Here is a 23,979-nt window from a genome sequence, read left to right on the forward strand (position 1 = left end):
ACCACTGGCGCCCTGTGCTCTTCACAGATGAAAGCAGGTTCACACTGAGCACATGTGACAGAGTCTTGAGACGCCGTGGAGAACGTTCTGCTGCCTGGAACATCCTCCAGCATGACCGGTTTGGCATTGGGTCAGTAATGGTGTGGGGTGGCATTTCTTTGGAGGGCCGCACAGCCCTCCATGTGCTCGCCAGAGGTAGCCTGACTGCCATTAGGTACCGAGATAAGATCCTCAGACCCCTTGTGAGACCATATTCTGGTGCGGTTGGCCCTGGGTTCCTCCTAATGCAAGACAATGCTAGACCTCATGTGGCTGGAGTGTGTCAGCAGTTCCTGCAAGACAAAGGCATTGATGCTATGGACTGGCCCGCCCGTTCCCCAGACCTGAATCCAATTGAGCACATCTGGGACATCATGTCTCGCTCTATCCACCAACGTCACTTTGCACCACAGACTGTCCAGGAGTTGGCAGATGCTTTAGTCCAGGTCTGGGAGGAGATCCCTCAGGAGACCGTCCGCCACCTCATCGGGAGCATGCACAAGCGTTGTAGGGAGGTCATACAGGCACGTGGAGGCCACAGACACTACTGAGCCTCATTTTGACTTGTTTTAAGGACATTACATCAAAGTTGGATCAGCCTGTAGTGTGTTTTTCCACTTTAATTTTGAGTGTGACTCCAAATCCAGACCTCCATGGGTTGAAAAATTTGATTTCCATTTTTTTTACTTTTGTGTGATTTTGTTGTCAGCACATTCAACTATGTAAAGAACAAAGTATTTCAGAAGAATATTTAATTAATTCAGATCTAGGATGTGTTATTTTTGTGTTCCCTTTATTGTTTTGAGCAGTGTGTGTGTGTATATGTGTGTATATATGTATGTGTGTGTGTGTGTATATATATATATATATAATAAAAATATATATATGTTAAGGGGTATGAATCAATATCCTTTAAATTTTTGTTCCACCTTTTCAGGTAATTTGTAAAGCACTGAGGAGGTGGAGGGGTGGGGGGAATTTAAACGCTCTGTGTTCCTGCCCCTACAGAGGTCAAGGGTCAATCTCATTGTGAGCCATCATGGTGGATTCAAGGAAACTGAATTACGGGTAAGTCTAATTGCGGTTTTTCACAACATGGACCATAAGTGTCCTTTGACCATCTAAAAGGTTGGGAGGTATGGAAATTTCTGACTGAAAATCAGTTCCATTTATTTCAATGGGGCAGCAAGCATATGGATTTCTGCCAGCCCTATTCAGGTGAATGGAATTGATTTTCAGTTGCAGAATTTTCTGCAATAAAATCCACAGTGTGAAGGTGCCTTAAAGGGTTGCAGTTTGTGAGTGTACCCTAAGGAGACAGCCATGCCGAAAACATTCTGGTGGCTGCGGTTTTTCTGTGGCCCATACATCTCAATGGGAGGCAGTGGTGAGGATCGCAGAGCAGTGGCTTATAGTCACAGCCACACCGAGGAGGCACTAGAGTTGTTGCGATACCAAATTTTTGATTCGATCATAAAAAAGTATTGCGATACTTCATACCATTCAATACCAAGCGAAAAAATACACCAAAAAAGCCACGTGCATTCCGCATTATTAAAAAACGGCGAATCGCGCAGTTTTTATTTCTTTTCCGGCGTTCACCGCATAGATTTTTTTCTATTTTAATAGTTTGGACTTTTCGGACATGGCAATATGTGATATGTTTATTTATTGTTTATATATTTTATATGTAATTTATACTATATTGTTTATATATTTTTTTTTACTTTTTATTTAATAACTTTTCACTGCGCCACCAATGATAATTAACCTTTTAATACAGGTTAACCTTTAATACAGAAGGCGGGTACTGGCAGCAAATCAGCGGCAGTTAACCCCTCAGGTGCCGCTTCCTGTCAGAGGCAGGGTGCCGGCAATGTGATTCTGCTGCCGTCACCCGCCTCCTGTATTAAAAGTTAAAGACTACCTGTCGTGGGTTCGGACTTAGTTAAGTTAGCAGGACATGCAGAGTGGCGCCCAGGGATCTCCCTGCACCTACTATTATTCCTGGGCGCCGCTCCGTTCACCCGCTGTGCCCCAGTTACTGTCTCCTGCTCCGTATGCTAATTGCTACTATCGGAGCGATGGGAAGGAGACATCCGCTTCTCTCCTGGGCGTTCTGGATAAATATTTGTATATTTTATCCATACAGGATAAATATTTGTATATTTTATTACTATCGTCGTTTGAGTTATGGTGATTCTAATTATGTCAATTTTTTTATTGTTCATTTAGTTTTAATATACATAGAAATATGTATATGACAAAGGATCTGCATAGTGTCATTGAGTTACTAATATTAGTAGATTGCTGCCTTCAGCTTATTTTATGTCCCAAAAATATTGACTCTAGTGCAGAGGTGTAACATGTAACCATGTGGATTGGGCCCCGAATCCACCGTAACCACTTGTAGCAAATTGAGAATCTGGAACGTTTAATGATTTTGGTCTCTGTAAAGCACAGCGATGCACACAGTGATGACACAGTACAAGGATAACTCTCTCAGTGGTGTCACAGTGCAGAAGTAACGCTCACAGTAATATTAGAATGCAGGGATATATGCAGCGATGTCACAATAATGTACACAGTAATGTCATAAGTTATTCCTGTACTGTGACATCAATGTAGTGTTTCAGCACAAGCAGTGATGTCACAGTACAGGAATGATGAGCACCGTGCACTAGCACCTGTCATCGTATTCCTAGGAGTTAAGGATGGGAAGAAATCTAATCCTGTTATGTGATGTCACAGTACAGGAATGATGAGTAAAGGAGAGAAAAAAGTCCAGCTCGATTAAAATGTTACCTTTTTATTTTTCAGTGCTGGCTTTTAATCTGCACTGAAAAATAAAGGTAACATTTTAATCGAGCTGGACTTTTTTCTCTCCTTTTACTTAAGTTACGCTGTGGTTCCTGGCATGGTCCGTGCTCTGTGCAACAGGGTTTGAGCACGCCTACATTTTTTCTTTTTGCCTACAGGAATGATGAGCACCGTGCACTAGCACCTGTCGTCATATACAGTCCTGATCAAAAGTTTAAGACCACTTGAAAAATGGCAAAAAATCATATTTAGCATGGCTGAATCTTAACAAGGTTCCAAGTAGAGCTTCAACATGCAACAAGAAAAAATGGGAGTGAGACAAAACATTTTTTGAGCATTCAATTTAATGAAAACAACAAACTGAAACAGGCAGTTTTTCAGCTGATCAAAAGTTTAGGCCCACACCTCCAAAAAAAAAAACTAACCCCCCCCCCCCCCCCCCAAAACAGAAATCCAACTTCCAAACATGAACTCAGTAATGACTATCTCCGCCGGTATTGTTTATCACTTCCAAAATTCGTTTCGGCATGCTTGATGCAATCGTTTCCATGAGGTGAGTGGGAACATTTCTCCAAGTGGTGAAGACGGCCGCACGAAGGCCATCTACTGTCTGGAACTGTTGTCCATTTTTGTAAACTTCCCTTGCCATCCATCCCCAAAGGTTCTCAATTGGATTTAGATCAGGGGAACACGCAGGATGGGCCAAAAGAGTGATGTTATTCTCCTGGAAGAAGTCCCTTGTCCTGCGGGCATTGTATACTGTAGCGTTGTCCTGTTGAAAAACCCAGTCGTTACCACACAGACGAGGGCCCTCAGTAATGAGGAATGCTCTCTGCAACATCTGGACATAGCCAGCGGCCGTTTGACGCCCCTGCACTTCCTGAAGCTCCATTGTTCCACTGAAGGAAAAAGCACCCCAGACCATTATGCCGCCCCCTCCACTGTGGCGCGTAGAAAACATCTCAGGTGGGATCTGTTTGTCATGCCAGTAACGTTGGAAACCATTAGGACCATCAAGGTTAAAAAAAAATTCTCATCAGAGAATAAAACTTTCTTCCACCTTTGAATGTCCCATGTTTGGTGCTCTTGCAAAGTCCAAACGAGCAGTTCTGTGGTGTTCAAGGAGACGAGGTCTTTGAAGACGCAGGGGTGTGGAATTCCTATCGCCCGACGCCCGGGACATGCAGTTCCGGGCGCCGGGCAAGTAGTTTGAACAGTTGTTTAGCCCTGTGCGGGCAAGTAGCAGGGACATGTCAGTTGGGCAGTAATAGGAGCGGTCATATGCTAGCCGCGAGCTGACCGCTCCTACATCTATGTCGGCCTGCCCCTGCATCGTGCATATGAGTACCGTATATATCACTTCCTGCAGGCGGCCCCCGCTCCTCCCGGCTCCTGTATCGAAGTCTCCGCCCGCCTGCCAGCACAGGAGCGCACAGTAAGTCAGCACACCGTCTCCAGAGACTGAGTAATTGCAGGCCAAGATGGGAGAAGAGGAGTGAGAGACCCCGCGGCCCCCTTCAGATGAGCGTTCCTCCCGGAGCCTGTCCACATCGCAGCTCCTGGCCTGACCTGCAAGCGCTGACTGGGGTCACATAGCATTATACTGATTTATGATGCTATGTAACCCTTACAGTTCTGGAATGTGTTGGATAACACTGACAGCATTATGTCAGTGTTATCCAATACATTCCAGAACTGTAAGGGTTACATAGCATCATAAATCAGTATAATGCTATGTGACCCCAGTCAGCGCTTGTAGGTCAGGCCGGGAGCTGCGATGTGGACAGGCTCCGGGAGGAACGCTCATCTGCAGGGGTGTCAGAAATAAAGGTTGTGCTGTCTGTCTTCTGAGGCTCTGGCCCTGCCTGCAATCTGCACTGCACGTGGCACTTGATAAACTATAATGTCTCCCTGTTGCCCCCATACAGTATAACGTCTCCTTGTGGCCCCCATACAGTATAACGTCTCCCTCTTGCCCCCATACAGTATAACATCACCTTGGGGCTGCCCACATACAGTATAACATCTCCTTGTGCCCCCATACAGTATAACGTCACCTTGGGGCTGCCCTAGTGCCCCATACAGTATAACGTCACCAAGCGGCTGCCCCCGCACAGTATAACGTCACCCTGTGGCCCCTGCCCCCATACAGTATAACGTCACCCTGTGGCCCCTGCCCCCATACAATATAACATCTCCCTGTGGCCCCCGCCCCCATACAGCATAACGTCTCCCTGTGGCCCCCGCCCCCATACAGCATAACGTCTCCTTGTGGCCCCCGCCCCCATACAGTATAACGTTAGTATAAGTTCAGGACAAGTAGATGGTCATGAGGGACAAGTAGATTGAGCCCCCACTTTAGTCCTTCGACAAGTATTTTTTTTTTTTTATTTCTAAACCCCTGAGACGTTTTTTGTTTTGAAGCCCTTCAGTCTCAGATGCCGTCTGATGGTTATGGGGCTGCAGTCAGCACCAGTAAGGGCCTTAATTTAGGTCGAGGATCGTCCAGTGTCTTGACGGACAGCCAATTGGATCCTCCGGCTCAGTGCTGATGAATTTTTTTTTGGGTCTTCCACTTGACTTTTTTGTTCCATAACCCTCAGGATCATTTAAGAAATTCCAAATGACTGTCTTACTGCGTCCCACCTCAGCAGCGATGGCGCTCTGTGAGAGACCCTGCTTATGCAGTTCAACAACCCGACCACGTTCAAAAAGGGAGTTTTTTTGCCTTTGCCATCACAACGTGTGACTACCTGACAGAAAATGACAATGAATACACATCTTTGCACAGATTTGGCCCTTTTAAAGGCATGTGGTCCTAAAATTTGGATCAGCTGAAAAACAGCCTGTTTCAGTTTAATCGTTATTTTCAATTAATTGAATGCTCAAAAAGGTTTTGTCTCACTCTCATTTCTTCTTGTTGCATGTTGAAGCTCTACTTGGAACCTTGTTAAGATCCAACAATGTAAAATATGATTTTTTTTTGCCATTTTTCAAGTTGTCTTAAACTTTTGATCAGGACTGTACCTTGGAGTCCAGGATGGGAAGAAATCTAATCCTGTTATGTGATGTCACGGTACAGGAATGATGAGCACCATGCACTAGCACCCGTCATCATATACCTTGGAATCCAGGATGGGAAGAAATCTAATCCTGTTATGTGATGTCACTGTACCATAAAAGAGCTTATTCACATTTCCATGTTAAAATTCATCTGTGGAGTGATCTCAACACACGGATCATTTTTAGTCACTTACTTCTATGGGTTAGTCTTTTGCACACAAACATGGTTGTGTGAATAGGCCCTAGCATGTATTTTCATTCTCTTGCATCATTGCTAAATGCAGCAAAGTCTATGGCTCTTGATTTCTTGTCTTTATGGCACTTCATAGTCAATCTGTGCTGTAGCACATCTGTCAGTTGCTGTGATCCTATTTAATTTCTATACCCAATTAGAAAATCCGTTTAGATTGAACATTAAGACTGTTCACATGTAGCAAATCCTCTGAAGATTTTCTGCCTGGATTTGCAGGCAGTAACTCAACAGTGTATTACAGTAGCAGTAAAGTGGATGACCTTTTTTCCTCTCTCATCCACACACTTCGAAAAATAAAATCCTTGCAGAAATTAACATGTGGTTCAGATTTTAATCAGCAACATATAAAAAAAAAGTCTGGATTTTCACTACAGTTTTCACCCCTTTCAATGTAGTGGGGTGAAATCTATGTGAATCTGCAAGTAACACGTGAGAATTGTGCCATGGATGCGCTGTGATTTATATTCAGTATGCATACCCTTAATGTTAGAAGCTATGATGTACAATATATTGTAGTGGTCTATACGTGAGGAATGTTCAAGTAAATAAGGAATAGCAGGCAAACCTTTAAATCAGACATTTTATTTAGACTTATTAGTACGAAATGTTGGTAAATTGATTCATTTATCTGTATTTGGAGGTGAGGACATGAGACACTACTGCAAGGAACTTGTCAAAAGCAGCATGGGTGGTGGCGTCAAAGTCAGCGGAGAAGTGAGATGCCAGGACGACCAGGATGGAGTGAGACAGCAGCTGTAACAGAAAGATAAAGAACATTAATAAGAGAGACTGCAGAGATTGGGGTCAAGGAGACCCATTATAACAGACAATCATATATTGGGTTTACTGGAAGGCGTGCATATATTACTAACACCTTGTTTTATAGATTACCTAAACCTGACCATTCAGATCCAGAGAGATGACTGCAAACTGAGACAAGTGTTTCCAACCAACGGATTGTTCTGTCCGCTGGAACACATTGAGGGTTTTAAACTGAAATGTTTTGTCTGCTACTGATTCTGTCAGCTATTGGATGAGAAACTATTTCTGCAGCGACATTTAGTAGGAAAGTTGGGCACCATTTTTGACTGGGCCTGTTTTAGACTTGTGGTCAGAAAACGAAAGGTTCAGGAGTGTGGTAACAGCATGAAGAGCCAGCCATATAACATAATAAAAAGATTGAATGTAATCAATAATGGCCTACGCTAACTTAAAGTTCCTCTCCTGGACATTATTAGGTTTAGTGAAGAAGGCCTTGTACTTACTCAGTGAGTCATATATGGCTGGATCGTTAGAGCCAAGACACTACAAACTGTAAGTGCATATGGTGATGTCTAGACCTAAAAAAAGGTTGCAATCATCATTTCCATAATTTGTTATTGAGTCTTACTTTGAAGTTTCCGGGGTCCACTCTCAGGTTATAGGCATGCAGGTCGCTCAGTTGGGACAGGGATCCCTCCAAATTGTCCAGATGTTTGCCAGCCTCTGCAAGAGCACCCAAGACCTTACCTCCATGTGTCTGGAGATCAGTAGATCCATGGCTGAGGTCAAAGTGGTTGAAGTAAGTCTTGGTCTGAGGAAAGCCCAGGAACAGCCTAAGATTAAAGAGAAATGAATATTATAACACAATATAGATTGTTATAAATTATGCCTGTATTTACGTATCAATGATAAAAGCTTATGGCTTGCACCTTACAAGACTTTATGTGTAGCTCTTACAGGATATTAGACAATGTATAAAATGGGATTCCTAGGAAGCCTGGATCTGATTGGGAGAAAGCAATATGTATTGAGTGTGTTGGTGTTTGTTGGGATCAAGCTTACCTAAAGACAACAAATACTGTATGTATTGGTGCCTCTTGGGTCACCCTCACAGCAGGTGTTATGGGGAAAGAAGGATCTGGCATATTCAGCATGCTCAATCCTTTGTTTCCATCGGAGATAAGTCACTGTTGTCTTAAAGGGGATGTCTCACTTCAGGAAATGGCATTTATCATGTAGATAAAGTTAATACAAGCCACTTACTAATGTGCTAATTGCTGCTGGAGGCTGCTGCCTTCTCAAACAGCTGATCGGCGGGGGTCCCAGGTGTCGGACCCCCGCCGATCAGAAGCTGATGATCTATCCAGAGGATAGATCATCAGGTAAAACAAACTGCAGAACCCCTTTAAGCCAGGAAAGGAGGCAATATGGACAATCGCAACACATTAGTAAGTGCCTTGTAGTAACTTTGTCTATATGATAAATGTCATTTGCTCAAGTCAAATAACTTTTTTAAATACTATATAGAAAGTTGCTAACATGTGCCCTTTAAATACAATTAGGGATGGGCGAATCAACTTCAGATGAAACATCCGAAGTCGATTCGTATAAAACTTTGTTTCAATACTCAAATTGATTTATACTTTAAAAAAACATTTCCTAAACTCGAGTTCGAGAAAAGTTTTTCTACTGTATAAGTCAATTTCTGAAGTGGTTATGCGAAGTCTCGCAAGATTTCGAAGTAATGGCTTCGGCTCATCGGAGCCAATACATTCTAATACTGTACGGAGCTCCGTACAGTATTGAAACAAGGTTTTATGCGAATCGACTTCGGATGTTTCATCCGAAGTCTATTCGCTCATCCCTAAATATAATATATATAATTTTATAATTACTAAGTTAATGTTTCCGTATAATATATAAACACAAGTAGTATAAAGATTACCTTTCCAAAGCTTCAGCACCGAGAGCATTTACATTTCCGGAGACTTTGCCCAAGATGGACACAATTGCAGCCTTCTCAGTGTCAGTGAAAGTCATCTTGCTTGTGTATAGTTGCAGTAAGCTGCAGGTTAAGGTTTGGGAGGTCTGTGCTGTGTCTCAGTTCACTTGGATTTTATAGAGGAAGGGTCAGCAGAAATGGACACTTGTCCAAGACCATTGGTCATTTAGGAGATACACCCAAACACATGTTTTGTGATTACCTTGCTCAGAAAAGTGCTGCTTAAGCCAAATGAGTGATAGGCATTTCACATAGTATAATGTAGCATCAGTGATATTGGTGATAACTGGATTCATAGTAAGGTTCTACTAAAGAAATAAGGCTCTTTTCACATCTTGCCTGAGCCTTCAGTCAGAATTATTTATCAGCAGTATTATCCAACATGTACTTCCAACACAAGGCTCACAGTATTGTCACCCATTGACTGCCATATTATAAATATATATATATGGCACGTAGTATACATTTTGTACTGAGAGACTGCACAGGATAGCATAGACCACTACCTTATCCTGTACAGCAAAAATTAGTATACAAGATGTTTCATTCTGATGGAAGCCAAAGGGATGCATGAAGCTTTCTTGTTATATAAAGGCAAAGTATGGATCACACACCATGCGAACAGAGCCTTACTTCAGCTTCTTCATGTGTGATAATAATGAAGGACAAGCAGAACTGTCAGCTTTTAAAAGCACAAATTATATATTTTTTTAATACCCGTATTTTTCGCCCTATAAGACGTACCTAGGTTTTTAAGGAGGAAAATAAGGACAAATATTTTGAACCAAAAGGTGTGCTTTTGGTGGGTTTTGAACGAATGGTGGTCTGTGGAAGACACTATTATGGGGGATCTGTGGATGACACTGTTATGGAAGGGGATCTGTGGATGACACTGTTATGGGGGGGGGGGGGGGTCTGTGGATGACACATATATAGCATCTTATGCTATATATGTGTCATCCACAGATCCCCTCCCATAACAGTGTCCCTGTGTAAATAGTGAATGACCCCCAATACAGGGGGCGGAGGCCGGAAACTGATATTGGAATGGCAGCAGGGCCTGGTGCAGTCGCTGTATTCTATTACACTGGGCCCCACTCACTGTAGTATTCATATGTAACCTATAGGCATGGGAGCTTCGTTAAACTATAGAAATCCTCTGAAGCAGTATCTCATTCCACGTAGTACTCATCTCGAAACTCCAGTAGAAGGCAGCCCGGCAGGCAGTGTAACGTCACGCGCCTGCTCCTCCCACTTTATGAATGAAGCAGGCGCGTGACGTAGTGAGTGACGTTACGCTGCCGCCCGGCCTGCCTGCTACTGGAGTTTCGAATACTACGTGGAATGCGATACTGCTTCAGAGGATTTCTATAGTTTAAAGGGAACCTGTCACCAGTTTTATGGTGTCCTAACTAAGGGCAACATAAATAAGTGACTGATTCGCTTAGCACAATGCTGGGTCACTTTCTTTAATTGACCCAGTCAATCTGCCAACATCTTGTATTGAAAAGCTCCAGCTGATAATGATGAGTCATGAATATTCATGAGCTCCTGACTCTCCCCGCCCACCTGCTGCTGATTGACAGCAGGTGGGCAGGGGAGTGGCTATAGCTCTGAATTAAATATACGCTGGACTCAATGACATCACGCCGGACTCAAATCAGCTCATTAGCATGCGGCATCTTTGTGTGTATATTATGAGGTAACCATCTGTCACACTAGTAAGTGGATACATCTAAGGCACTTTTTAGTAGTTAATGATTGTATATAATTAGTTAGATTATAATCAAATATCCACATGACAGGTTCCCTTTAAAGGGAACCTGTCATATGGATATTTGATTGTATATAATTAGTTAGATTATAATCATTAACTACTAAAAAGTGCCTTAGATGTATCCACTTACTGGCGTGACAGATGGTTACCTCATAATATGTCATTGAGTCCAGTGTATATTTAATTCAGAGCTATAGCCACTCCCCTGCCCACCTGCTGCTGATTCCTATGGAAACAAACTGTCATTCAGCAGCAGGTGGGCGGGGAGAGTCAGGAGCTCATGAATATTCATGACTCATCATTATCAGCTGGAGCTTTTCAATACAAGATGTTGGCAGATTGACTGGGTCAATTAAAGAAAGTGACCCAGCATTGTGCCAAGACAATCAATCACTTATTTATGTTGCCCTTAGTTAGGACACCATAAAACTGGTGACAGGTTCCCTTTAAGTCCCACTGACATGTTGATTGAGATCAAATTGCTCTTTTATATGGGTTAGCCAAGGCTGCCAAGTTCTCAGGAAGCCTTTTCTGTTTTTACTCTCCGACCCCACCAGTTCCTCCATACGACACAGATGATTAATTTTCTCATACCACATGGTAATAGTGGGGGGGGGATCAACCTCTCTCCCCCGAATTGGAATGAGGAGTTTGGCTGCAGTGATCATACAGCCAGATCCATAAATATTGGGACATCGACACAATTCTAACATTTTTGGCTTTATACATCACCACAATTGATTTGAAATTAAACGAACAAGATGTGCTTTAACCACCTCCGGACCGCCTAACGCAGGATCGCGTTCCGGAGGTGGCAGCGCTGCGCACAGTCACGCATATACGCGTCATCTCGCGATGGCCGAGATTTCCTGTGAACGCGCGCACACAGGCGCGCGCGCTCACAGGAACGGAAGGTAAGAGAGTTGATCTCCAGCCTGCCAGCGGCGATCGTTCGCTGGCAGGCTGGAGATGTGTTTTTTTTAACCCCTAACAGGTATATTAGATGCTGTTTTGATAACAGCGTCTAATATACCTGCTACCTGGTCCTCTGGTGGTCCCCTTTGTTTGGATCGACCACCAGAGGACACAGGTAGCTCAGTAAAGTAGCACCAAGCACCACTACACTACACTACCCCCCCCCCCGTCACTTATTAACCCCTTATTAGCCCCTGATCACCCCTGATCACCCCATATAGACTCCCTGATCACCCCCCTGTCATTGATTACCCCCCTGTCATTGATCACCCCCCCTGTAAAGCTCCATTCAGATGTCCGCATGATTTTTACGGATCCACTGATAGATGGATCGGATCCGCAAAACGCATCCGGACGTCTGAATGAAGCCTTACAGGGGCGTGATCAATGACTGTGGTGATCACCCCATATAGACTCCCTGATCACCCCCCTGTAAAGCTCCATTCAGATGTCCGCATGATTTTTACGGATGCACTGATAGATGGATCCGATCCGCAAAACGCATCCGGACGTCTGAATGAAGCCTTACAGGGGCATGATCAATGACTGTGGTGATCACCCCATATAGACTCCCTGATCACCCCCCTGTAAAGCTCCATTCAGATGTCCGCATGATTTTTACGGATGCACTGATAGATGGATCCGATCCGCAAAACGCATCCGGACGTCTGAATGAAGCCTTACAGGGGCATGATCAATGACTGTGGTGATCACCCCATATAGACTCCCTGATCACCCCCCTGTAAAGCGCCATTCAGATGTCCGCATGATTTTTACGGATGCACTGATAGATGGATCCGATCCGCAAAACGCATCCGGACGTCTGAATGAAGCCTTACAGGGGCATGATCAATGACTGTGGTGATCACCCCCCTGTCATTGATCAACCCCCTGTAAAGCTCCATTCAGATGTCCGCATGATTTTTACGGATGCACTGATAGATGGATCGGATCCGCAAAACGCATCCGGACGTCTGAATGAAGCCTTACAGGGGCGTGATCAATGACTGTGGTGATCACCCCATATAGACTCCCTGATCACCCCCCTGTCATTGATTACCCCCCTGTCATTGATTACCCCCCTGTAAAGCTCCATTCAGACGTCCGCATGATTTTTACGGATCCACTGATAGATGGATCGGATCCGCAAAACGCATCCGGACGTCTGAATGAAGCCTTACAGGGGCATGATCAATGACTGTGGTGATCACCCCATATAGACTCCCTGATCACCCCCCTGTCATTGATTACCCCCCTGTAAAGCTCCATTCAGATGTCCGCATGATTTTTACGGATGCACTGATAGATGGATCGGATCCGCAAAACGCATACGGACGTCTGAATGAAGCCTTACAGGGGCGTGATCAATGACTGTGGTGATCACCCCATATAGACTCCCTGATCACCCCCCTGTCATTGATTACCCCCCTGTCATTGATTACCCCCCTGTAAAGCTCCATTCAGACGTCCGCATGATTTTTACGGATCCACTGATAGATGGATCGGATCCGCAAAACGCATATGGACGTCTGAATGAAGCCTTACACGGGCGTGATCAATGACTGTGGTTATCACCCCATATAGACTCCCTGATCACCCCCCTGTCATTGATCAACCCCCTGTCATTGATCACCCCCCTGTCATTGATCACCCCTCTGTAAGGCTCCATTCAGACATTTTTTTGGCCCAAGTTAGCGGAATTTTTTTCTTTTTTTCTTACAAAGTCTCATATTCCACTAACTTGTGTCAAAAAATAAAATCTCACATGAACTCACCATACCCCTCACGGAAACCAAATGCGTAAAATTTTTTAAACATTTATATTCCAGACTTCTTCTCACGCTTTAGGGCCCCTAGAATGCCAGGGCAGTATAAATACCCCACATGTGACCCCATTTCGGAAAGAAGACACCCCTAGGTATTCCGTGAGGGGCATATTGAGTCCATGAAAGATTGAAATTTTTGTCCCAAGTTAGCGGAACGGGAGACTTTGTGAGAAAAAAATTAAAAATATCAATTTCCGCTAACTTGTGCCAAAAAAAAAAAAATTCTATGAACTCGCCATGCCCCTCATTGAATACCTTGGGGTGTCTTCTTTCCAAAATGGGGTCACATGTGGGGTATTTATACTGCCCTGGCATTCTAGGGGCCCCAAAGCGTGAGAAGAAGTCTGGTATCCAAATGTCTAAAAATGCCCTCCTAAAAGGAATTTGGGCACCTTTGCGCATCTAGGCTGCAAAAAAGTGTCCCACATCTGGTATCGCCGTACTCAGGAGAAGGTGGGGAATGTGTTTTGGGGTGTCATTTTACATATACCCATGCTGGGTGAGAGAAATATCTTGGTCAAATGCCAACTTTGTATAAAAAAATGGGAAAAGTTGTCTTTTGCCAAGATATTTCTCTCACCCAGCAAGGGTATATGTAAAATGACACCCCAAAACACATTCCCCAACTTCTCCTGAATACGGCGATACCACATGTGTGACACTTTTTTGCAGCCTAGGTGGGCAAAGGGGCCCACATTCCAAAGAGCACCTTTAGGATTTCACAGGTCATTTACCTACTTACCACACATTAGGGCCCCTGGAAAATGCCAGGGCAGTATAACTACCCCACAAGTGACCCCATTTTGGAAAGAAGACACCCCAAGGTATTCCGTGAGGGGCATGGCGAGTTCCTAGAATTTTTTATTTTTTGTCACAAGTTAGTGGAAAATGCAGATTTTTTTTTTTTTTTTTTCATACAAAGTCTCATATTCCACTAACTCGTGACAAAAAATAAAAACTTCCATGAACTCACCATGCCCATCAGCGAATACCTTGGGGTCTCTTCTTTCCAAAATGGGGTCACTTGTGGGGTAGTTATACTGCCCTGGCATTCTAGGGACCCAAATGTGTGGTAAGGAGTTTGAAATCAAATTCTGTAAAAAATGACCTGTGAAATCCGAAAGGTGCTCTTTGGAATATGGGCCCCTTTGCCCACCTAGGCTGCAAAAAAGTGTCACACATCTGGTATCTCCGTACTCAGGAGAAGGTGGGGAATGTGTTTTGGGGTGTCATTTTACATATACCCATGCTGGGTGAGAGAAATATCTTGGCAAAAGACAACTTTTCCCATTTTTATATACAAAGTTGGCATTTGACCAAGATATTTATCTCACCCAGCATGGGTATATGTAAAATGACACCCCAAAACACATTCCCCACCTTCTCCTGAGTACGGAGATACCAGATGTGTGACACTTTTTTGCAGAGTAGGTGGGCAAAGGGGCCCATATTCCAAAGAGCACCTTTCGGATTTCACAGGTCATTTTTTACAGAATTTGATTTCAAACTCCTTACCACACATTTGGGCCCCTAGAATGCCAGGGCAGTATAACTACCCCACAAGTGACCCCATTTTGGAAAGAAGAGACCCCAAGGTATTCGCTGATGGGCATAGTGAGTTCATGGAAGTTTTTATTTTTTGTCACAAGTTAGTGGAATATGAGACTTTGTATGAAAAAAAAAAAAAAAAATCATCATTTTCCACTAACTTGTGACAAAAAATAAAAAATTCTAGGAACTTGCCATGCCCCTCACGGAATACCTTGGGGTGTCTTCTTTCCAAAATGGGGTCACTTGTGGGGTAGTTATACTGCCCTGGCATTCTAGGGGCCCAAATGTGTGGTAAGGAGTTTGAAATCAAATTCTGTAAAAAATGACCTGTGAAATCCGAAAGGTGCTCTTTGGAATATGGGCCCCTTTGCCCACCTAGGCTGCAAAAAAGTGTCACACATCTGGTATTGCCGTACTCAGGAGAAGGTGGGGAATGTGTTTTGGGGTGTCATTTTACATATACCCATGCTGGGTGAGAGAAATATCTTGGCAAAAGACAACTTTTCCCATTTTTTTATACAAAGTTGGCATTTGACCAAGATATTTCTCTCACCCAGCATGGGTATATGTAAAAAGACAACCCAAAACACATTCCTCAACTTCTCCTGAATACAGAGATACCAGATGTGTGACACTTTTTTGCAGCCTAGGTGGGCAAAGAGGCCCATATTCCAAAGAGCACCTTTCGGATTTCACAGGTCATTTTTTACAGAATTTGATTTCAAACTCCTTACCACACATTTGGGCCCCTAGAATGCCAGGGCAGTATAACTACCCCACAAGTGACCCCATTTTGGAAAGAAGAGACCCCAAGGTATTTCGTGATGGGCATAGTGAGTTCATAGAAGGTTTTATTTTTTGTCACAAGTTAGTGGAATATGAGACTTTGTAAGAAAAAAAAAAAAAAAATCATCATTTTCCGCTAACTTGTGACAAAAAATAAAAAGTTCTATGAACTCACTATGCCCATCAGCGAATACCTTAGGGTGTGTACTTTCCGAAATGGGGTCATTTGTGGGGTGTTTGTACTGTCTGGGCATTGTAGAACCTCAGGAAACATGACAGGTGCTCAGAAAGTCAGAGCTGCTTCAAAAAGCGGAAATTCACATTTTTGTACCATAGTTTGTAAACGCTATAACTTTTACCCAAACCATTTTTTTTTTACCCAAACATTTTTTTTTTATCAAAGACATGTAGAACTATAAATTTAGAGCAAAATTTCTATATGGATCTCGTTTTTTTTTGCAAAATTTTACAACTGAAAGTGAAAAATGTCATTTTTTTGCAAAAAAATCGTTAAATTTCGATTAATAACAAAAAAAGTAAAAATGTCAGCAGCAATGAAACACCAAATGAAAGCTCTATTAGTGAGAAGAAAAGGAGGTAAAATTCATTTGGGTGGTAAGTTGCATGACCGAGCAATAAACGGTGAAAGTAGTGTAGGTCAGAAGTGTAAAAAGTGGCCTGGTCTTTCAGGGTGTTTAAGCACTGGGGGCTGAGGTGGTTAACTACAAAATGTCAGCTTTAATTTGGGGGTATTTACATCCAAATCAGGTGAACGGTGTAGGAATTACAACAGTTTGCATATGTGCCTTCCATTTGTTAAGGGACCAAAAGTAATTGGACCTAATAATCATAAATCAAACTTTCACTTTTTAATACTTGGTTGCAAATCCTTTGCAGTCAATTACAGCCTGAAGTTTGGAACGCATAGACATCACCAGACGCTGGGTTTCATCCCTGGTGATGCTCTGCCAGGCCTCTACTGCAACTGTCTTCAGTTCCTTCTTGTGAGTGGAAATTCCTCTGCCTGCAATGGGCAGTAAAAGTTATGTACCTTCCCTGCCCGTGTTTGCTAGACCACGTGTCTGTGGTCAGATGTATCTTGGCACCGACACTGTGTGCCAGAGATACATTCACTTGCCGCTGAACGTGGCCATATAGCTCTGGGATGCCCTTCTGGGAGAAATATTTCCTTTCGGGGACCTTCAATTGCGGTGTTCCTATGGCCACAAATCTAAAGGCCTCCGAGTCCACCAGTTTATATGGCAGTAGTTGGCGGGCTAGCAGTTCTGACAAGCCAGCGGTCAGCTGTTGGGCAAGAGGGTTATCCGGCGTCATCTTTTTTTCGCTCTAACATTTGGGGCAAGGAGGCCTGCCTTTTGCCACATGAACATGACGACGGCACGGTGGCAGGTGGAGTGGGGGACACCTGAGAGGAGAAGAGGCAGGATGTAGAGCGCCGGGAGTATGGCTTTGTGGGTTCTGACGGTGTTGCTCCCACTGGGCTCGGTGATGGGAGGACAGGTGCCTACTTAGGGCGGTTGTCCCTAGGTCAGTGTTGGGCTTACCACGACTTATGCGTTGACAGCACATGCTGCAGATGGCAACACTATTGTCAGCAGCGGACACGTTAAAAAAAAGCCCACACTGCAGAGCCATGTGCCGGCGTTGCAGAGCCATGTGCCGGCATCCTCGGAGCCCCAAATGTGACCGTGCATGGTGGATGGCTCGTTCCAGATACATTAGCAGTCTGCTTTTTGCCTCCTGTGCACTGTAAGTTCTGCCTGCTTCTCCTCCCTATCTGCTGCTCCGTCTCTCCCTCTGAACTCCCCTCCTCTTCCTCTCTTGTGGGCACCAACGTGACGTCCATCGACACGTCATCATCTGATTCGTCACCTTCACCACCACTCACATTACAGATCTCAGCGTAGGCAGCAACAGCAGGGACCACCCTTCTAGGGCTGATCTGGGTACTGTCGTCAGACTGCTGGGTGGCGACCATTGATACCTCCTCTTCCTGATCCGATGCCAAGAATGGCTGCGCATCGGTAAGGTCTTGTAATGGATGGGAAAATAATTCCTCTGACTCGAACGGAGAGGATGCACACAGCAGAGAGTGAAGAGGGTGCATATAGAGAGGATGAGGAGGGTGCAGATATGGAAGGCTGAGTGAGCTACTCAACCAAGTCTGGTGCATCCTTCGACGTAATCGCATGCACCTTCTGCAACTTCCCACTTAGGCTGCGGCCTGGTGCACCTGCCCGACCTCCTACCACTCCTGCGGAATGGCCTGCCTCTTCCTCTGCCTGTCATTTTCAAAATGACCCTGTAACAAAAGTCCCTATAGAGGAGCAGTATTTGTGGAAGAAGGTATATCACACCCCTGCCTCAATCAATTTTTTTGGTAGGCAACTGGTAAATCACACCACTAGAAATTATTTCTTCAAATAGTGTTTTCCACTCTGTGTAGATGCGGTAACGCAGCAAAATGGCAGACAAATGCTGCACTACCTAATTGCACTATATAGAAAGTATATTATTGGTATATAGCACCCCTGCTTCTATCAGTTTTTTTGGGGGGGCAACTGGTAAATCACACCAGTATAAATTATTTATTCCAATAGCGTTTGGCACTCTGTGTGGCTGCAGTATCGCAGCAGAACCGCAAACAAATGCTGCACAATACAAATGCACTATAATATACTTTACATTAGAAAGTGTATTATAAGTATATCACACCCCTCAGTAAGTCACACCTATCGATAGCACACCTATACCGGTTCTTAAACTTTTGTGGACCTATTTGATAGCATTTTTGTCCCTAACAGTCTGTCCCTGCTCCACACAGCAACCTCTCCCTACACTGGCAAAAGACTGAATGTAAAATGGCGGCCAGATCAGGTTTATTTATAAGGTAGGGTCTCAATTGGCTGTCCTGTACCACCTGATGGATGTGTCATGGGTCAAAGTTTTTCACAATGTAAAAGAATATGGCGGGCGCAAATATCGCCATATGTTCGGCGAACGAGCAAAGTTCGCCGCAAAACGACCGCCGGGCGAACTGCAAGGCCAACTCTTGTAGGAACTATAGAGGCATTTCTATTAGGCCTCATGCACACGACCGTTGTTTGATTCTGTGTCCGTTGCGCCGTTTTTCGTGATTTTCTGCGGACCCATTGATTTTCAGTGGGTTCCAGTCCGTCAAAAAAATATAACCTGTCCTATTATTTCCGTGGAAAACTGTTCGCTGACCCATTTAAGTCAATGGGACCGCTAAAAAACGCGGAGGCACATAAGATTGTCGTCCGTTTTTTTTCCTATTATTTGCATGGCAAACCTGTCTTAGACTTTTTTTTACATTCCTTTATGTCTGGTGGTCCTCCAAAAATAAAGTAAGACACGCGGAAACAAAAACGGATCACAGAACAACGGAACCCCATTTTGCGGACCAATAAAAACCACTCTCGTGCATGAGGCCTTACAAGGACATATTAGGGGACATTATTTTTCAGGGACACTATACAGGCATTATTACCTGGAGCACAATATAGGGTGTTATTATTATTGGGGGCACTGTAGGTGACCCCATAGGTACATTTGGGGGTCATTTATCAAGCTGGTGTAACGTAGAACTCGCTTAGTTGCCCATAGCAACCAGATTCCACTTTTTTTATTTTAGACAGCTCCTTCTGAAAATGAAAGGTGGAATCTGATTGGTTGCTATTGCCAACTAAGGCTACTTTCACACCTGCGTTAGGTGCGGATCTGTCTGGTATCTGCACAGACGGATCCGCACCTATAATGCAAATGCTTGTATCCGTTCAGAACGGATCCGTTAGACTTTTTTTTTTTTAAAGAATAATGCAAAGTCAAAATGGATCCGTCCTGACTTGCATTGAAAGTCAATAGGGGACGGATCCGTTTTCAATTGCACCATATTGTGTCAGTGAAAACGGATCCGTCCCCATTGACTTACATTGTAAGTCAGGATGGATCCGTTTGGCTCCGCATCGCCAGGTGGAATGTAAGCAGCGTTTTGTTGTCCGCATCCAGAGCGGAATGGAGGCAGAACGGAGCCAAACTGATGCATTCTGAATGGATTGTTATCCATTCAGAATGCATTGGGGCGGAACTGATCCGTTTTGAACCGTTTGTGAGATCCCTGAAACGGATCTCGCAAACGGAATTCAAAACGCCAGTGTGAAAGTAGCCTTAGCCATCAGTGATAGCCAGTTTGCCGTGTTCGCCCGCGAACACATGCGGGCTGCCATCTTAAATCACAAGTCCGGCGATGCACAGGTAAGTCCTTGTTTCAGACCGGCTCACGCAAGGACTTACCTGTGCATCGCTGGACTTGTGATTTAAGATGGCAACCCACATGTGTTCGCGGGCGAACACAGCGAACTGGCCATCAATGTTAGCCAGTTGTACTTTACACCAGTTTGATAAATGACCCCAATTATGAGAAATCTAACATGTCTGTGTAACAAACTCTGTAGAAACGAGAAGCGGCTGAAATAATTAGTCATGGCGTTCTGGGGCAAACGAAGGAGAAGAGGAAAGAGAAGATCTACATGACAGTAGCTGTCACTGGAAGTAGAGGTATGCGGTGCTGTATTCTATTATATGTCGAGCGGGCTCACTACTGTGAGCTGCGTCTCATCTTCCCCTCCAAGTCTTTTTTTAAAATTATAATTTACTGTATTTTTTGCTTTATAAGACGCACATTTTCCCCCCAAAATGGGGGGAAGAAGTCAATGCGTCTTATAAAGAGAATGTGCCCAGAAATGTGGCCGTCACATTGCAGGTTGTTATCTAGAGACGCACTTCCAGTGTTAATCATTTGAAGTGGCGCCTTCTAGTAGGAAGTGTGGGGTGTGGGGCGTGCGGCAGTCATGGAAGCTAAATGCCAGCAGGCATGTTTAATAGGACGTGTGAGCGCTCAGGCTGCTGTTGCTTAGCAGCACTGACACTGTGCTGTCCTCCGAACCACACCTCCCTCAGCGCATGGGGGAATTTCTATGGATGAGGGGGGTTATAGTCACATTTAATATAAACACTGCCATAATTGACCTGTGTATATTAAATGTGACCATAAGCCCCCTCATCTATAGGAACACCCCCATGTACTGCAGTATATGGGTGCATTCCTATGGATAAGGGGGGTTATAACACAGGTGAATTACGGTACACTGGACAGTGTTTATATTATGACTATAACCCCTTCGTCCATAGGTATGCACCCATGTACTGCATATGTTTTAGCCCACGTTTTGGTTGAAAATATTTTTTATTTATTTTCCTTCTCTAAACCTGGGGTGCGTCTTACATTCAGGTGCGTCTTAAAAAGCGAAAAATATGGTATGTATTTTAAATTTGGCAACTAAAAATTACATTTTGGCTCCTAAATTTTTCAGTTTAGGGGCCAATGGCTCCTGGGTATTTTTGCAGTCCTAGGTAACACTACAGATAGCATAAGGTAAAAGGGTTCTCTGGGATTTATATATTGATGGCCTATCCTTAGGATAGGTCATCAATATGAGATTGGTAGGGGTCCAACTCCTGGCACCCTAGCCAATAAGACTGCGATGTTCCAGTAAGCGCCTCAGCCTCTTTGCTCCTTATCAAGCACAGCTCTGTCCATTTAATAGCATTGTGCTTGGTATTGCAGCTCAGCCCCAATCACTCGGATGGAACTGAGCTGCACTTATGCCATGTACCGTTAAGTGTGATGTCATATGGCCTAGGAAGAGACTGTGGAGCTCACGAAGCACCACAGCCTCTTCATATAGAAAAAAAAACTAAACTAAAATGGAGGGAGGGGCCCGAGTTGGGTAGACAGCCCCGGACCCATCATGCACCTAATCCACCCCTGGGTGGCAATGTACTTAGACCCCCGATACAAGCACAAAATGGCGGACATGTTACCAGCATCACAGAGGGCTGTCAGAATGCAGCATTTCCAGGCCTTGAGAGATGCTGCATTCTGTATTCTGCTGTTGCGGGTGCTGGTAGAGAAATTTCCACCCACAGAGAAACAGGTGCAGGTACCAATCCTACTGTGCCTGCAAGAAGGTCACTTCGGATATGAGATCATTCTTGCAGCCAACCCATCGAGAGCCGCCCTCCGGATCCAGCCTCAGGGAACACCTAGACCGACAGGTGTCCAACTAGATCGGGTTAACGGCCGATGTAGATGCTCTGAGAAGCAAGGAATCCCTGGACTACTTGGTGTGCAGGATTCACCTGTGGCCAGAGCTGGCAAAATTTGCCATGGAACTCCTGGCTTGCCCATGATTTAGTGTCCTGTCCAAAAGGACGTTAAGTGTAGCAGGGGGGATCATGACCAATAACTGCACTCGCCTAGCTCACAACACTGTGGACTACCTCACATTTCTAAAAATGAATGAGGCATGGATCTCAGAGGAATTCAACACCTGTGATGACCAGGTGTAATTGAATTTTCTCATGCCAGCCCACACATCTGCCACCACCCAGAACAAAGAATGGTCCTTATCTTATGTATATACAGCGGCATAAAAGGCCTTTTCTTTCAAGTGAATGCCTAATTTTTGGGGCCTCTACTCCTGTGGCCTACAGTAAAATTGTTATCCACTGACCGTCTAATATACCTCCAGCCAAATAATCGCTTGTTCTTTTCTGTCAGGTGAATGCATAATTTTGGGATCGTGCACTCCACTGGCCTACAGTAAAATTGTTATTCAGTGAACACCTAAAATACCTCCAGCCACATAATCACTTGTTCTTTTCTGTCCTTTGAATGCATAATTTTTGGGGCCTGTACTCCACTGGCCTACAGTAAAATTGTTATCCACTGACCGCCTAATATACCTCCAGCCACATAATCTCTTGTTCTTTTCTGTTAGGTGAATGCCTAATTTCTGGGGCCCGTACTCCCGTGTCCTAAAATAAAAAAATTCTAGGCTCCAGCAGGGCACATTTTTGAGAGTTTCACTTTAAGATGCATAAAAATGCCCCCTGATTAAAATACATATATTTTTGTGATGATTTTTCTCATTTGATCCCCCCTCTGGTATGTCACTGTCCATGTTGTGGGACTATTTGTGCACTTCTAGTAAGTATTTGGTGGCTGCAAATATGACCTGAAGGTTTTTCAGGTTTGTCTGCCATTAAAGTGAATGGCCAAAGGAAGTGACTTTATATATTTTTTCAAATTCACTTGCCTCTAGACAGCATATACCAGAGAAAGTAACCTCACTTTTCTTTTTTTTTTCTCTTTCCAAACTTAATTGCCTCTGGCGAGCATATGCCACAGGAAGTGACCTCACAAGTCTAAGCCCACCACTTACTAAGCAATTGCCTATTTATGTGTGTTTTTATGTGTATGTATGCTTGTATATCTTGCTCCTGAGGAAGGGGATTTATTTACTTCCCCGAAATGCATCAAGTTCATTTTATATGGAATAAAACAATCATTTGATGCCACATCCTGTGAGGTCCCTGTTTTACCACTCTGGGATAAGGAATCTATTACATCTGTCAAGCGATCTCTGCGAGGTTGATAAGGGTACGAGTGTATTGAGTTTATCTCATACTCCCCTCCCTGGTAATGTAAGTGGTTAATATACAGTTTCAAAACCAGTATCTCACTCAGAAGTATGTAGTTTTTTTATCTTTTAGTATGTAATTCTTCACTAACTAACATGCCTAGGATTGGCATTTCATTGGTGCCGCCACACTTCATATGCACTCTGTGTATAATCCTTTTTTAAGTTAAATCTTGCTCTTTCTTGGTAAGAGCAGAGATCAGGGATATACAGTGGGATGCGAAAGTTTGGGCAACCTTGTTAATCGTCATGATTTTCCTGTATAAATCGTTGGTTGCTACCATAAAAAATGTCAGTTAAATATATCATATAGGAGACACACACAGTGATATTTGAGAAGTGGAATGAAGTTTATTGGATTTACAGAAAGTGTGCTATAATTGTTTAAACAAAATTAGGCAGGTGCATAAATTTGGGCACTGTTGTCATTTTATTGATTACAAAACCTTTAGAACTAATTATTGGAACTCAAATTGGCTTGGTAAGCTCAGTGAACCCTGACCTACATATACAGGTGAATCCAATTATGAGAAAGAGTA

General features: G+C 43.9%; 1 protein-coding gene across 1 annotated transcript; it reads right to left on the reverse strand.

Moving 5' to 3' along the window:
* Window positions 1-6,799: 6,799 nt before the first annotated feature.
* On the reverse strand, window positions 6,800-8,980 carry LOC121008078 (hemoglobin subunit alpha-3-like). The gene is made up of 3 exons (XM_040440373.1): window positions 8,883-8,980; window positions 7,566-7,770; window positions 6,800-6,928 (listed from the first exon to the last, which is right to left on the reverse strand). The coding sequence occupies exons 1-3, from the start codon at window positions 8,975-8,977 to the stop codon at window positions 6,800-6,802; spliced, it is 429 nt and encodes a 142-aa protein (XP_040296307.1). The 5' UTR covers window positions 8,978-8,980.
* Between the last annotated feature and the right edge of the window lie 14,999 nt (window positions 8,981-23,979).

Source organism: Bufo bufo, chromosome 7 (assembly GCF_905171765.1).
Source record: "Bufo bufo chromosome 7, aBufBuf1.1, whole genome shotgun sequence".
Taxonomy (NCBI): Eukaryota; Metazoa; Chordata; class Amphibia; order Anura; family Bufonidae; genus Bufo; species Bufo bufo.

Coding starts and splice junctions, on each gene's coding strand:
- LOC121008078 (XM_040440373.1), bottom strand. CDS start 8,977: ATGACTTTCACTGACACTGAGAAGGCTGCAATTGTGTCCATCTTGGGC. Junction 7,771..8,882: donor GGTGCTGAAGCTTTGGAAAG/GTAATCTTTATA, acceptor CTTTAATCTTAG/GCTGTTCCTGGGCTTTCCTC. Junction 6,929..7,565: donor TGGACCCCGGAAACTTCAAA/GTAAGACTCAAT, acceptor TTTCTGTTACAG/CTGCTGTCTCACTCCATCCT.